Source organism: Carcharodon carcharias, chromosome 1, assembly GCF_017639515.1.
Source record: "Carcharodon carcharias isolate sCarCar2 chromosome 1, sCarCar2.pri, whole genome shotgun sequence".
In the NCBI taxonomy this organism is placed as follows: Eukaryota; Metazoa; Chordata; class Chondrichthyes; order Lamniformes; family Lamnidae; genus Carcharodon; species Carcharodon carcharias.
Genome location: NC_054467.1, coordinates 72,699,110 through 72,711,973, shown reverse-complemented (window position 1 = coordinate 72,711,973; position 12,864 = coordinate 72,699,110). Strand labels below are relative to the sequence as shown.

General features: G+C 41.2%; 1 protein-coding gene across 1 annotated transcript; it reads right to left on the bottom strand.

Annotated features, from left to right (window-relative positions):
- Positions 1–683: 683 nt before the first annotated feature.
- fgb (fibrinogen beta chain) lies at positions 684–12,574 on the bottom strand. The gene is made up of 8 exons (XM_041178949.1): positions 12,467–12,574; positions 10,105–10,320; positions 7,272–7,455; positions 6,883–7,110; positions 6,667–6,780; positions 6,446–6,568; positions 4,140–4,425; positions 684–963 (listed from the first exon to the last, which is right to left on the bottom strand). The coding sequence occupies exons 1-8, from the start codon at positions 12,572–12,574 to the stop codon at positions 684–686; spliced, it is 1,539 nt and encodes a 512-aa protein (XP_041034883.1).
- Positions 12,575–12,864: the final 290 nt, after the last annotated feature.

Here is a 12,864-nt window from a genome sequence, read left to right as displayed (position 1 = left end):
TAGGATCAAATCTTTTGACCCACCCTGTTGCGGTGTGGAGGCTGCCAGCTTAATAGAGGTGTCCCTCTTTGGTAGACAAGGGGGGCATAGCAGCCAGAGGCTCCATTGAAGGGTCTGCATGAAGGAAAGGGTCACCCCCAACCCCAACCCCAACCCCCAACCTCTCTGGCCTAAACATTCCTCCCAAACACCTTTCTTCTTGGCCTCTCAGAGCTGTTTTTTTAAAGTTATCTTTCGAAGGCACCTCCATTTTGAGGCACTGTTGTGGTCCTCAACCTGCCTCTGCAGCACCACCTTTCCCAGTTGGACTGCCAAGAGTCTAGAGTTGCTGGCTCTCTAATTGGACCATCAGCCATCAGGAGCCTGCCCATCACCCTCAATTGGACACACGCCCATAGGTGGCCAGTTAAAAGACTGCTTTTGCTAAAATTGTTGAGCTGGTCCCACTGTCGACAAGTGTGGGCTCGGGGCCCTCATTTTGGCCCAACGTCAGGGCTCAGGGTAAAATCCTACACAATGTTTAAGTAAATTTCATATTTTAATATATTCAGGAATCCACATACATATTCGACTTGAATACGTAAATTGTAATCCTCTGTGTGTAATACAGTAATAGGTTAAAAATAAAAGAAAAACTATGAAAATTGCCATAAAGTTTATTTTTGTTCATAGTATTTTTGAGCCTATGATTTGTCAAGGAATGATTGAGGGATTTGTCCTGCTCCTTGTCCTGGTATATTTGAGAACACCGGCCGGATTTTCATGCTCATCTTCTTCATAGAATACCATGATCCTTTCCAGTTCATCCACACAATTCCATCATCTGTGCCATGTTTTGCCACTTCTTTTGTATACTCTCCACCCCAATAATATCTACCATTTGGATTTGAAGAATGACACCGATTATACCACCAGCCACCACCATCTTCTCTAGCACATTGTTTGGTTGGGTTTCCAGGCTCCCTGTCAATGTTAAAACAGTTTTGGTTACCTGTCTTGTATTGAAATACATTTATTTGTTACAATTTACCATCAAGTTACACACAGGAAATGAAACACAAAAGGACAAGGTTATGAAGAACAATGTACCAACGCTGCTATTAGAAATAGCATTTATAGAGGGGGCACATACTGCTTCTCCCCCTTCCACCCCAGAAGAAAAAGTCAGTCCCAAACAGACTAAAAGCCTTCCCTGTAGCGATAACATGCTGGGAGCGACAGGCTGGAGTCCTGTCCTCGAGATCTGCCAGCCAATCTGATTGTCCAGCAGTGCCAGAACTCAGTAGTGAGTGCGGTTGAGACTGCAGGTAGGCCCACGAAGAAGAGTGATGGTGAACGGACTGAGCTAAGTCCTGGGCTTTTAGGATGGGAAGGGATCGGGCTCCCTGAGAGTTGGGGTGGGGTGGGGGTTGCTGAGAGGAGTGTGGGAGCAAGGTTTTGGAAGCCAGTCAGGAAGGAACTAAGGGGGAATTGATATTGTGCCCCCAATATGCACAGGGCACCCTCGAATAATGTGCCCCCCCTTCCTTCCCGCCTTCTCAAAAAAGGTAGTTTTAAAAATGGCCTTTGCACTCTGGCTGGCCTGCCATTACCCAATGTTTAATGGCAGTTAAGGGCCTCAATAGGCATAAGGGCAGGTGGCCTAGAGGCTACCTTACCCTTGTCCCCCTGCTTTATGGGGAACGGGCCAGGGATGGGCGGCCACTTGACATATTTTACGTGCCTCGATCCAGCCCATTATATTTTCGAGGCAGCTTGTAGTTTAGCACTTTAGATATAATTTAGAACCATAGAAAAGTTACAGCACAGAAGGAGGCCATTTGGTCCATCTTGTCCATGCCAGTCCGAGGACATCCTTTCTAGTCCCACCTTCCTGCACCGGCCCATAGCCCTGCAGCTTACAACACTTAAGGTGCAGATCAAGGTACTTTTTAGAAGAGACTTTTAAGTTTCTGCCTCTACCACCAACTTGGGCAGCAAATTCCAGACACCCACTACCCGCTGCATAAAAAAGTTCTTCCTCATGTCCCCCCTACATCTTCTGCCGCTTATCTTGAATCTATGTCACCTGGTTCTAGAATTCTCCATCAAGGGAAACAATTTCATCCTGTCCACTCTGTCTAACCCCCTCATAATTTTGTACACTTCAATCAAGTCACCTCTCAGCCTTCCTTGTCCTAAGGAAAATAACCCCAACCTATCCAATCTCTCCTCTTGGCTACACTTTTCTAACTCTGGCAACATTCTTGTAAACCTCCTCTGCACTCTCTCCAGAGCTATTACATCCTTCCTGTAATGTGGTGACCAGAATTGCAGACAATACTCCAGTTGGGGCCTCACCAGTGTTTTATACAATTTCAACATTATATCCTTACTTTTATATTCTATACCTCTGCCAATGAAGGAGCGCATTCCATATGTCTTCTTTACAACCTTGTCTACTTGAACTGCTTCCTTCAGGGACCTGTGTACTTGTACGATAAGATCTCTCACTTCATCTACCACTCTTAGTATATTCCCAATTATTTTGGAATCCCTGTAACTGTCTGGTTCTCTCTGAAACAAATGGCCTTAAATTGTACTGTGTAATGTTAGATACAACTGCTCACAGGGTTTATACTTTTCAAGAGAGATCCAAATTATTGATTTTAAATGGGTTAGCCTCTTTTTTAAAAGTTCATCTGAACATGTTAATATTGCATGGTGTAATTTTAAAGCCAATGTTCCTAATGTATCCAGAATTTCATGTACAGTACCTAGATTTAAAAAAAAACTGAAAAATGAAAGCTGAATAAATGCTATAAATGTTACAATTAATAAATAGGCAAAAATAACCTTGCAGTGCATGCATTTTCTTAGTAAGCCTCTTAAGTTAAACACACCCAGGGTGCATCATTCCATAACATAAGTGTTGCACAAACCTATTTGATTTTGTATTGATATTGGGGTTAGAGTACAAATGCAGCTTGAGTTAGAGTCAGGATTAAACTGAAAACACAGCAAAGAGAAGTGACACTTCCTGGAGAAAGGAATCTCACTCCACTCCACAGCAGACCCAGTTTGACTTGATACTCAAATTACATTCTGCAAATTTTGCAGCGATGTCAAATTAAAACCCCCACACACCAACATTAAAATTGTAACATGGAAGCACTGCTGAATTTTAAGGGATCAAATTTCCTCTGCTAATGAACTAAGTAACATCTTCTGACGGAATTATTTTGTGCACTATTTTAACACGTTAACACCTTCAATTTAAATTCAGAAAATCCAATCCCCAGTTAAGGGCCAATTAGACAATTTCACCTTTTTTTTATTCATTCATGGGATGTGGGCATTGCCCTTGTTCAGAGGGCATTGCTGTGGGTCAGAAGTCAAATGTAGGCCAGACCAGTTAAGGACAGCAGACTGCCTTCCCTAAAGGACATTAGTGAGCCAGATAGGTTTTTATGAAAATTGGCAATGGTTATCATCAGACTTCTAATCACAGATTTTTATCAAGTTCAAATTTTGCCATCTGCTACCTTAGGATACAAATCCAGGTCCCCAGAGTATCCTGGGTTCTTGGATTACTAGTCAAGTGACAATACCACTATGCCACTGCCTCAGTGTGGCTGTGTACACTACTTCATATTTAGTACAAACTGGAATCTTGCAAATTCCAAATAGATGCCAAGATCATGCCTCAAGCTTACCCTCTCCAGGTCCCTGACTTATTGCCCATTCACACCAAAAATAAACTCGGCATATACCAAGGTGGTTTACATGAGAAGTCATGGATATTGAATGGGAAATAGGGAAGAAAGATTAGGGAAGGTGCACAAGGGCATGATTAAAAGATGGGGCTTCGGGAATATTTTTAAGATGGAGTGATTGGTAGTGACACAAAGAGATAGCTTAAGGGAATTCAGGGCATAAAAGTATAGTGGCTGATTGCTCTACCATCAACTGTAAAATTAATTGATGGAAAATCGTTCAGGGGAGGCACACACAAAAGTTTTGATTTGCGCTGCTGACAACCAAATTTCTGCATTAAAATGCAGAAGACAAAATGTACTCCTTAGGCTTTTAACTGCAAGCAAAACTGGTCAAAAATATTAACAGCAAGAAATAAGGACCAGTTGTTCTTTCAGACTTACCATGCATCATTGTCTCTATCATATGTACTGAACTTCATGTTCTGATGAATTGTCATTGTTCGATTGTCTCCATGGAGCATTTTAGCCCCTTCCATAAGTGTATTGCCAGCCGTACCAAAGTAGCCCTCGACTGACATTCGGTATTTATTTACTTCATTTTGTACCGTGAATTTTTTATAATGAGCATTTAATGCATTATTCTCCCAGTCGTGCATCTCAAAAAGGAGCTCTGTATCCTTCAGTTTTGTCAAATAGCTGATTCGATCATTTCCAAGCCAATATTCACCTGGAGGAAATTTTAGGAAAAGAGTAACTTTGATCCCACAGGACAGCAGCAAAATAAAGTGCACTAAGATCAAACACACAAAAAGCTTTCTGGTGCAGACCAGGAAGGTCCTATTTTCAATTGCTGATTTGTGTTGAATTAAGAGATCTCAGTTGGGCTTAGTGCCCCTGGATTATGGAGGGAGAAATCTTCCAGAGTTTGTGCTCTTCATCGCAGTCCAGTGGCCAATCTCAAGAAACATGCATGTGGGGATGTCTGGTGAGAGTAGGATCAAACTTGATTTAGGTACACCTTCCCACAGCTGCATATCTAGCAGTGCTCACTCTTATAGCAGTTACTTGGTGCTGTAGCAAAAATGGAACCAGACCTCTAAAATAAGAGAACTTTCAGTGGCAAGTAGAGGGAGGTTGGGCAGATAGATCTGAGTCATATGTACATGTTTCTAAAATGAGACAGAAGTTTTGCTCTGCCAGTCTCTTAGCTTTAGCTAATTTTCAGCTGAAGGTAGTTGAACTTGACACATCTAACATTGGAGGTGTTAAGATTGCATGGAAACTCCTGGGCTTGGGAGAGAAAATTTGGGAAAGGGGTTCTCTTTGGAGAACATGAATGGATGAATATCAGGTGAAGACAAGATTGAGCTCAACTGCGATGCTTCCTTCAAATGAATAAATCATCAAAACTCATTGAATGAAGACCACTTAGATGAATACTGAGTACAATAGATGCCTACAGAACCATAACATAGTAGGCTGTCAACACCTTCAGAAGAGAAGCTGAGAAAATTGACAACAGTTAAAACAAAGGTTTCGAAACATATTTTATCATTTCCATTTGATTAATTATATTTTTGACATGTTGGGAGGTCATGCATTGGTTTGAAGAATTGAAGTTAAAACATGCTAAGATTAAAATAAAGGTACCATTTGAAAGCTTATTATTTGATCATGAGCATTAGAAAGCTAATATATTTCAAAATATAAATAATCCGAGAAAATTTAAAAAAATTAAAAATGAAATACTAGAAATTGTGAAAGAAAATTGAAAATGCTGGGAATGTGCAACAAGTTCACCAGAATTTGAGAAGACATATAAACTTGGGGCAAAATTTTCTCCCATCGGGCAGTTGGGGGAATGCAGGAGCGGGCGTCCCTCCATTCGGCACCCCTGATCGGGGGCGCGCCTCCATTTTTTGTGGGTGGGCCAATTAAGGAGGGGGGGGGTGTGTGGGGAGGGAAAAATGGCAAATGCAGAAGTGCTCTCCTTCGCACACGTGCATGAAGGAGTGCTCCGATCTTCCTGAGACTAAGTGCTGCCTCAGGGAGATCGGTTCCCAAAAGGGAAAAAGTTCTTGTTTCGAAAATTTCATTAGCTATCCATGTCCCCTCATGTGACAATGTCACATGAGTTGGGACATGAACATAACTTTAAGTAAAAGTGAATGTTATTTTTTTAATTCAGTCTTGAAACCTCATCCCGCCAGTTTCAGGTGACCGCCAGCGCTCCCAACCTGCCCGCCAACCTTAAGGGCAGGTCCACTAATTACTTTTTGAATGATCTTAATAGGCTGTTTGATCTGACTTGGCTGCGCCCTGCTGACCTAAAAATTCCTGATTTTGTACATTTTCCCTGGTTTTCCTGGTCTTGCAAGGCCACAGAGCATCAATGGACAAGAGAGAGGGCAAGCAGGCAACTTACTCCCAGGCTTTCATAGAAGCATGCACCTAAATTGCTGATCAACTTTGCTTGTCAGCAAAGTTCCTGACAGAGAGCAGCATTTTTATAAGATAACCCTGTAAATTCAAGTAAAACTAAGTTTCTTGGGCTTTTATACGTTTGGTTGCCAGGGCTCAAGGGCCATATGTGGCCAAAATTTGAAGACTATTGCAATTGAATCTTTGTTGTTGGATGATTTCCTTTTAAGCCTTTCACTTTAAAGGTGGCCATCACACTGCAGTGGACTGTGACAGGCTTATTCTAAAGAGCAGTCAATTTTTCTGAGCAACTTTAACAATCTCACCTGGAGTATCGCAAAAGCCTTTTCCCACATCAAATGCTATGTTACCAAATCCATTTTTGTAGGCATCCCAGGATCTGCCAAAGTCAATGCTACCATCCTGTCTATTTTGAATCAGTGTCCATCCTGGAAAATATTTGTATTGTTAGAAATGCAAAAGCAGCGGCATTGAATGATAGACAGAAGTTATAATTATAACATTTTATTTAGCACAAAATAGGTACCTCCTTCTTCTGTTGTCATGTCACAGTAAACCTTGTAGGGCGCTTTGTATAAATCTGGCTGGATTAAATATAGTTGAGATGTTCTACCACCTTTCTCATAAATGCTGTTACATTCTGCAATATTAAGATGCAAACAAATTTATCTTGCAATAGGGAAAATGGAAAGATATGTAACAACAAAAAAGGACATTTGAAATGGTTTTTAAGTGCACGTACCTTTGCCTGATACCACTGGTATATTACAGGTAACTGTACATGGGCGCTTACAGTATTCTTTCTGTGTCAGTACTGCTCGCTCAAGCGTTTGTAGTTTCATTTTGAAACTTTCCACAAGAGAACGCATCAGGCGGATGTTTAAGGGAAGTGTTCTCTCTACCTTTTCTTTTATTAATGTAAAACGGTCTTCCAACTCTGAATTGTATGAATCCACTATGTCGTTATTACCTGCAGAGACATGTGTATTACTGCAGATTGTATAAACGTTCCAAAACTTGGCATCTTGGCAGGCAGTACACTAGTTTTGATTTGTAGGAGGTTCTGAAATTAGTTGAACAAAACTGCTTCAGATGGATGAATTGGTTACTTAAGTACAAGAAACCTGGTACCTGTGAATTGTGCTTGTCTCTGCTGCATCTCGTGATCTACCCTGTCCACATAAAGGTGAATTATATTTGTAAACCTAGTAAGATTTGAAACTTGCAGTTTTAAGTTTTCAATGGTTGGGTTCATATTTTGTTCCACCTTCAAAAGACCAGTCCTCAGTTCACAGCCATTTGGGCACAGCACTCCCTTTAATAGAAATTGATAAAAGGAAAAGTTCAAGAATTTATATCAGAATAGTTGGGAAAATCGAATTATTATAATTTTGGATTAAAAACCTGTTTAACTTTCATTTAAAATGACAAATTAGCTTGCTCTCTAAAAGTCCAGTATCTTTCAGTGGTAAAAATTACCATCTCCCTTTTTTTAACATCGGTCATGAAACTTTCTGATGCAAGGAAAGCAAATGTGCTAATCTTAATAAGATACAGATACTTTGTCATATGAATATTTGGGGATAATATCCTTACCCCTTCCTGGAAGGTGACAAACAAAACAGAATTTGCCCGAAGTGTGTTCTGCCTGATGTCCTGAACCCACCTTTATTTTAGGGCTCAGGTCATTACCAGATGAAAATGTTCACTAGGCACAGGCCTTCTACTTGGTAAGGGCTTGTAATTGGAATCAGGATTGGCCACAGCTGCAGTCCTTCTGGCTGCTGGCCCAAAACAGAAGTCAATAAGGCTCCAACCACAAAATCCTTTTGTAACTCCTGTGATTGAAAGGGTATTTACTTTCTTGACCCCTTGATGTCCTTGCTGTCTTTCCCTCTTAGATTTTCCAATCCACAGCCTCAGCAATATTTGATCGCAGTTTTAGCACCAGCCACTAGGCAGGCACTTCAACAAGGAAATCCCTATGCAATGCAAGGGGGTTGGAGAGCCGTCATGGTAACCCCTTTCTCTTTTCTCCTTTCTTTGTACTTGGGGAATAAGCATCATCTGTCTGCAAAGCGACAGAAAATTGGCCCTTTTATCACTTCTTTTTCTTTATTTTCGCCCACATTTTGGGGACATGTGTCCGAAGAGTTTTCAAGGTCATGATTTGCAAGATGCAGTGGCAATAGCCATAAACAAATTACCTATGTAGCTCTTATGGTTCCTGCAAGAACATTCCTCCAGGATAGAGCACAAAGGACAATACACATGCAACCCATCATCTCTTGGTCTTTGGAAAATTCTGCCATTCTAAAGAATCTGAGGCATGCGCCTACTGCTTTCTGGGGTCCATGCAAAATTTCATGTGATTTTGGGTACAAGGCATCAGTCTCTTGCTTTATGCAGTGATGCACTGCTGGCTGATAGATGTAACTGATGAGCTCTCTGTTCCTCCGACTCTAGCCCCTTGTACATCACTAACCTCTTTGTCCACATCTTGTTAGAGACCATGCATTTGACCTTCCCTACACTCTTGAGTTCCCTCCCTAAGCTGTTCCATCTCTCCACTTCTTTCTCCACCTTTAAGGCCCTTCCTTAAGACCCAGCTCTTTGACCAGGTATTTGATCACCCCCAGGTAACATCTCCATTTTTGGCTTGGTGTCTATTTTCTTTTACCTTGTGTTCTACTAAATGCTTTGAGGTGTTTTTTTCTGAAGGCTCAATTCTTTAGTCCAACAGCAGATCAGTGCCCTCATCCTCTAAATGATACCTTATCCTCCCTGCAACTAAACATGCTTTCTTTTCAATTTCTTCCTCTTCCTCCACTTATGTCAGGGAAAATGGGATCGCAAGTAGACCTTCTATAACACTAAAGTGGCTGGGGTTGGAGGTCTCTCAGTCCTCCAAGGTCTCTGGGGTCAGTGTACATCCATCCTCAGGAACAGAAATGTTTCGCATCAAGAATTCTTTGATCCAAAGTAAGATTTCACATGTTGAAAAGCTGACAGTCTGTCACTTTAAGAGAAAGTGGATCTGAAAATGTAGCATTCTTTGGTGCCCCTCACACTTCAATGGTGAAACCTGCACCCGACCTTCAAACAGCAGAAGTGAAGGAATCTTGGTCATGGACATCAATGACATAATTTCATTATTAATGCCCGTTTCAAACACAATGGGCTGAATTTTACCAGGCTGGGAGGAGGGGTCTCATAAAATGATGCCAGAAGGTGTCAGGACCAAAGCCCAGCGCCTTCCCATTGCCATGGGAAATTCCGAGTAGTGGGAATGGTAGTGGCACAGCTGCCCACCAGCTGGAGGCAGGCAGCCAATAAATTCCATTAACTGGCCAAGTAATAATATTTTCATGTGTTTTTACTGGCATCGGCACAGCCCCCTAGCCGCTGGTGAAGACCGCCAGCTACACTATGGTGGTCTTTCAGCAACTTACTGCTGCGGAGGGAGTGGGGGGTGTGAGTAGCATTCACTTCTGGCCACTCCCCATGGAGGCCCTCCCCAAGCAGCAATGGCTGCTTTTCCCCCCTTGCCCCCACCCTCAATGCTCTGGCAACACCCCTACTGATCTAACAGACCCCCATGCTAGAGTGACCCTTAATATTCCACACAAGAGTTGATCACTCTGTCCTCCGATCAACTCTGATGTGAGTTGCCTGCGTGGCTACAGCACATTGAACAAATTCTTATCTGTCCTTCTAGGATGCCTCAACTTGGAGGCACACTCTCCTTCAGCCTCAACAGTGGCCAACTCTATTGGCAGAGCTGTAGAGAAGGACACTGCTGCAAATTTTGGCCCAATTTTCATCCACATTGCGCCCTGAAATTAAATGTAGCTAGGATTCAAATTGAAGCAGAGAAAAATTGGACTTATATTTCTGCATTCTCTTAAATGTTTGTATTTTCACATCCTCTCATTTTTTCTTGTTTCGTTCTCTCCCACCTTACCCAATCTTCATTGAGATGTTTGCACCCTCCTTGCTCCTGATGTATTTTGTCTTCAGGAACTGCGGCTCGATAGGTAGCAGGAGTGGGTCTGAAAGTTTGTCTTCTTCTGTAACTAACTCCAGAAGAACTTCCGCCTGTGTAAGTGCCATGAGTTACAGGTCTATGCCCATGATTATCAGGTCTATGTCCACGGGGATCTAATTCTAAGCTTCCAGCCTGTGGATGATTAATAAGATAATTGAGTAACACCAAAGCACCACTTTTATGCCTTTCTCCTTTCTGACTTCTTTCTTTCTTATTTTGATTCACCTTAATGTCCAAGGAAATCAAGCTATAAAAAAATGCATAGGTTTTCTTGTACTGACTTCTGCTGCTGGATGAGAAGCTCCCATTCGCCTGTGCTAGACGACATTGGTTCTTCAGCCAACATTTCCAAAAATTGAAGTTAAATCATCCATGTCTGTGACCTTGCCTCGTGCAAATTGATCACTATGTATGTCTACATAATCACAGTAATTACATTTCATCAATAATTCATTGGATGTGAAGGACTTTCGAATACCCTGAGGGCATGAAAGGCACAAAACATCTGCAAGGTCTTATTTTCACTTCCTCAATTATATTAATACATTTTAATTTTGATTAACATGAGCAAGATATTTTAAACATTATTCACTCATACAGTGAGAACCGATGGGCACACCCAAAATTAGTTACACTGTAAACTTTGCCACTCTATCTCTTCCATCCCCTACATTAATATGAAACATGAAATTCAAGGTCATAAGGCCTTTAAAATTGTGTTTTTCAATATTCCATGGAAGGAGAAAACAGGTTAGAATGGGTTTCCAAAAATGATGTTAGCAACAGTGAGCAAACACTCTTGCATGACATGAATATGTCATTACAGCAAAAATCCAACAGTCAGAAATGGCTCTGGCAATGGAGGCTGCTATAATGCTGCTGATACATAAGGTCAATACTTGCTTCGGCAACTAAACAATTCACTGGCACTGAGTTATACTGCACGTCTGTATCACAGTCATCAAGGAAAATCGGAATTTGGCCCCTGGATAGTTAATCATGCTTAGGGGGATCTTTTAACTAGCATTGGAATTTTGGTGTAATTGTCAATATTAGTAAAAAGCTTGCGGAACAGTAAGCTATTAATTTACTGATGTTAAAAAAATTAGATTAGAAATTAAGCTACATGATACTAGTACATGTATGATTACCATCTTCACATGTAGTTAACTTACTATTTTAATGAAGGAATTATTCTATTTCTTTGAATGAATGCACCAACTACTTTGAATATCACTGGAAGATAATTACAGCCCCTGGGAATTTTTTAATCTTTATTTTTTTTTAAGAATTGCTTGGACATTGCAGCAGTGAGAACCCCAAGTGATTTGAGATTTATATCTGGTAGTGATCACACCCAATGTCAAATTCAGATGCCATTATACTACACATTCTATGGGTTGAAATTTCTCCTCATCAGGGGGATTTTGCGGGGGTGGGCGCGGACCCAATTGTGTCTGCGTCACCATTTTATGTGGGCGGGGGCGGGGGTTGCCTGAGTCGGGAGTGTGCTCTTTTGCGCTTTCGCATGTTCAAAGATTCAGGTGACTGATCCATATAATGCAAACAAATATAACTCACACAGAGGCACCCTATCAGTGCTTGTTTCCCATGTTTTCTCTGTGGTTTTCAACTTGATAAGTTTTAAAAGGTTAATAAAGTGGAGAAATAATTTTTATGAAATGTCCCCTCATGTGAAACTGCCACATGAGTTGGGTCATGTGCATTAATTTTAATAAAAATTTGTGTGTAAATTTAAAATCATTCATGAAGTCTCATCCCGCCCATGAATGAAGTTCCATGAAAAATGCGAAGGCCGCCTGGACTCTTCGCCTGCCTGTCAACCTTAAGGTAGGATGGGCAGCTCAGGTAATTGATTAACTGTCTTTTTAAATGGCCTTAACTGAAAATCTAAATGACGCGTGGTGACATCGGGATGCATGCCACGGCGAGCAGGCCCTGACCCCTCTCGTCAAGCCGAAGATTCAGGCCTTATATTATTGAAAAGTTTTACCTGCTTCACACCAATGTATAATGTCATATTGACTGATCCATGTAAGTTTAACTCACACAGGGGCACCCTATCAGTGCTCTTTTCTCATGTGTTCTCTGTGGTTTACAACTTGATAAGTTATGGGAGATTAGCAGGGCCCTCATTTCTGAATGGTGAAAAAAATAAATGTTCAAGCTTTGCAAAAGAATGCTAAGGTACAAATGTGTTTGTTGTGCGTTTAAGTCACTACAGCCACAGCAGCACAACATAAATCAAATTTCTTACCTCAGGTTCTGATTCTTCAGATCCATCAGTCTCAATCTCATCCTGATAATCAAGAACTATTGCTTGAGCTGTTGAAATGCAGAAAAGGAGCACCAAAGTCAGCCTCATGTTGCTTAAGCAGTGAGCTTTCTTTGCTGATTTCTCACTTCTTATCTTGTCCTTTCTCTCAGAGTCTTTCTCAAGTCACTATTGCTTCTTTTTATATGTTTCAACCACTGGACTTAGGGAATGGAGGGCAGAGATTGGGGCAATTGGTTGCCACATGATCACTTTTTATCAATGAGTTAATATTTAAACACTATCACTTGTTTACTATAGTCAGGTTGATGAACAGAGCATTTGTGTCATTCCTCTCTATTGTAACATAACCAATGTGTCAGAAACAAAAATGTAAACTG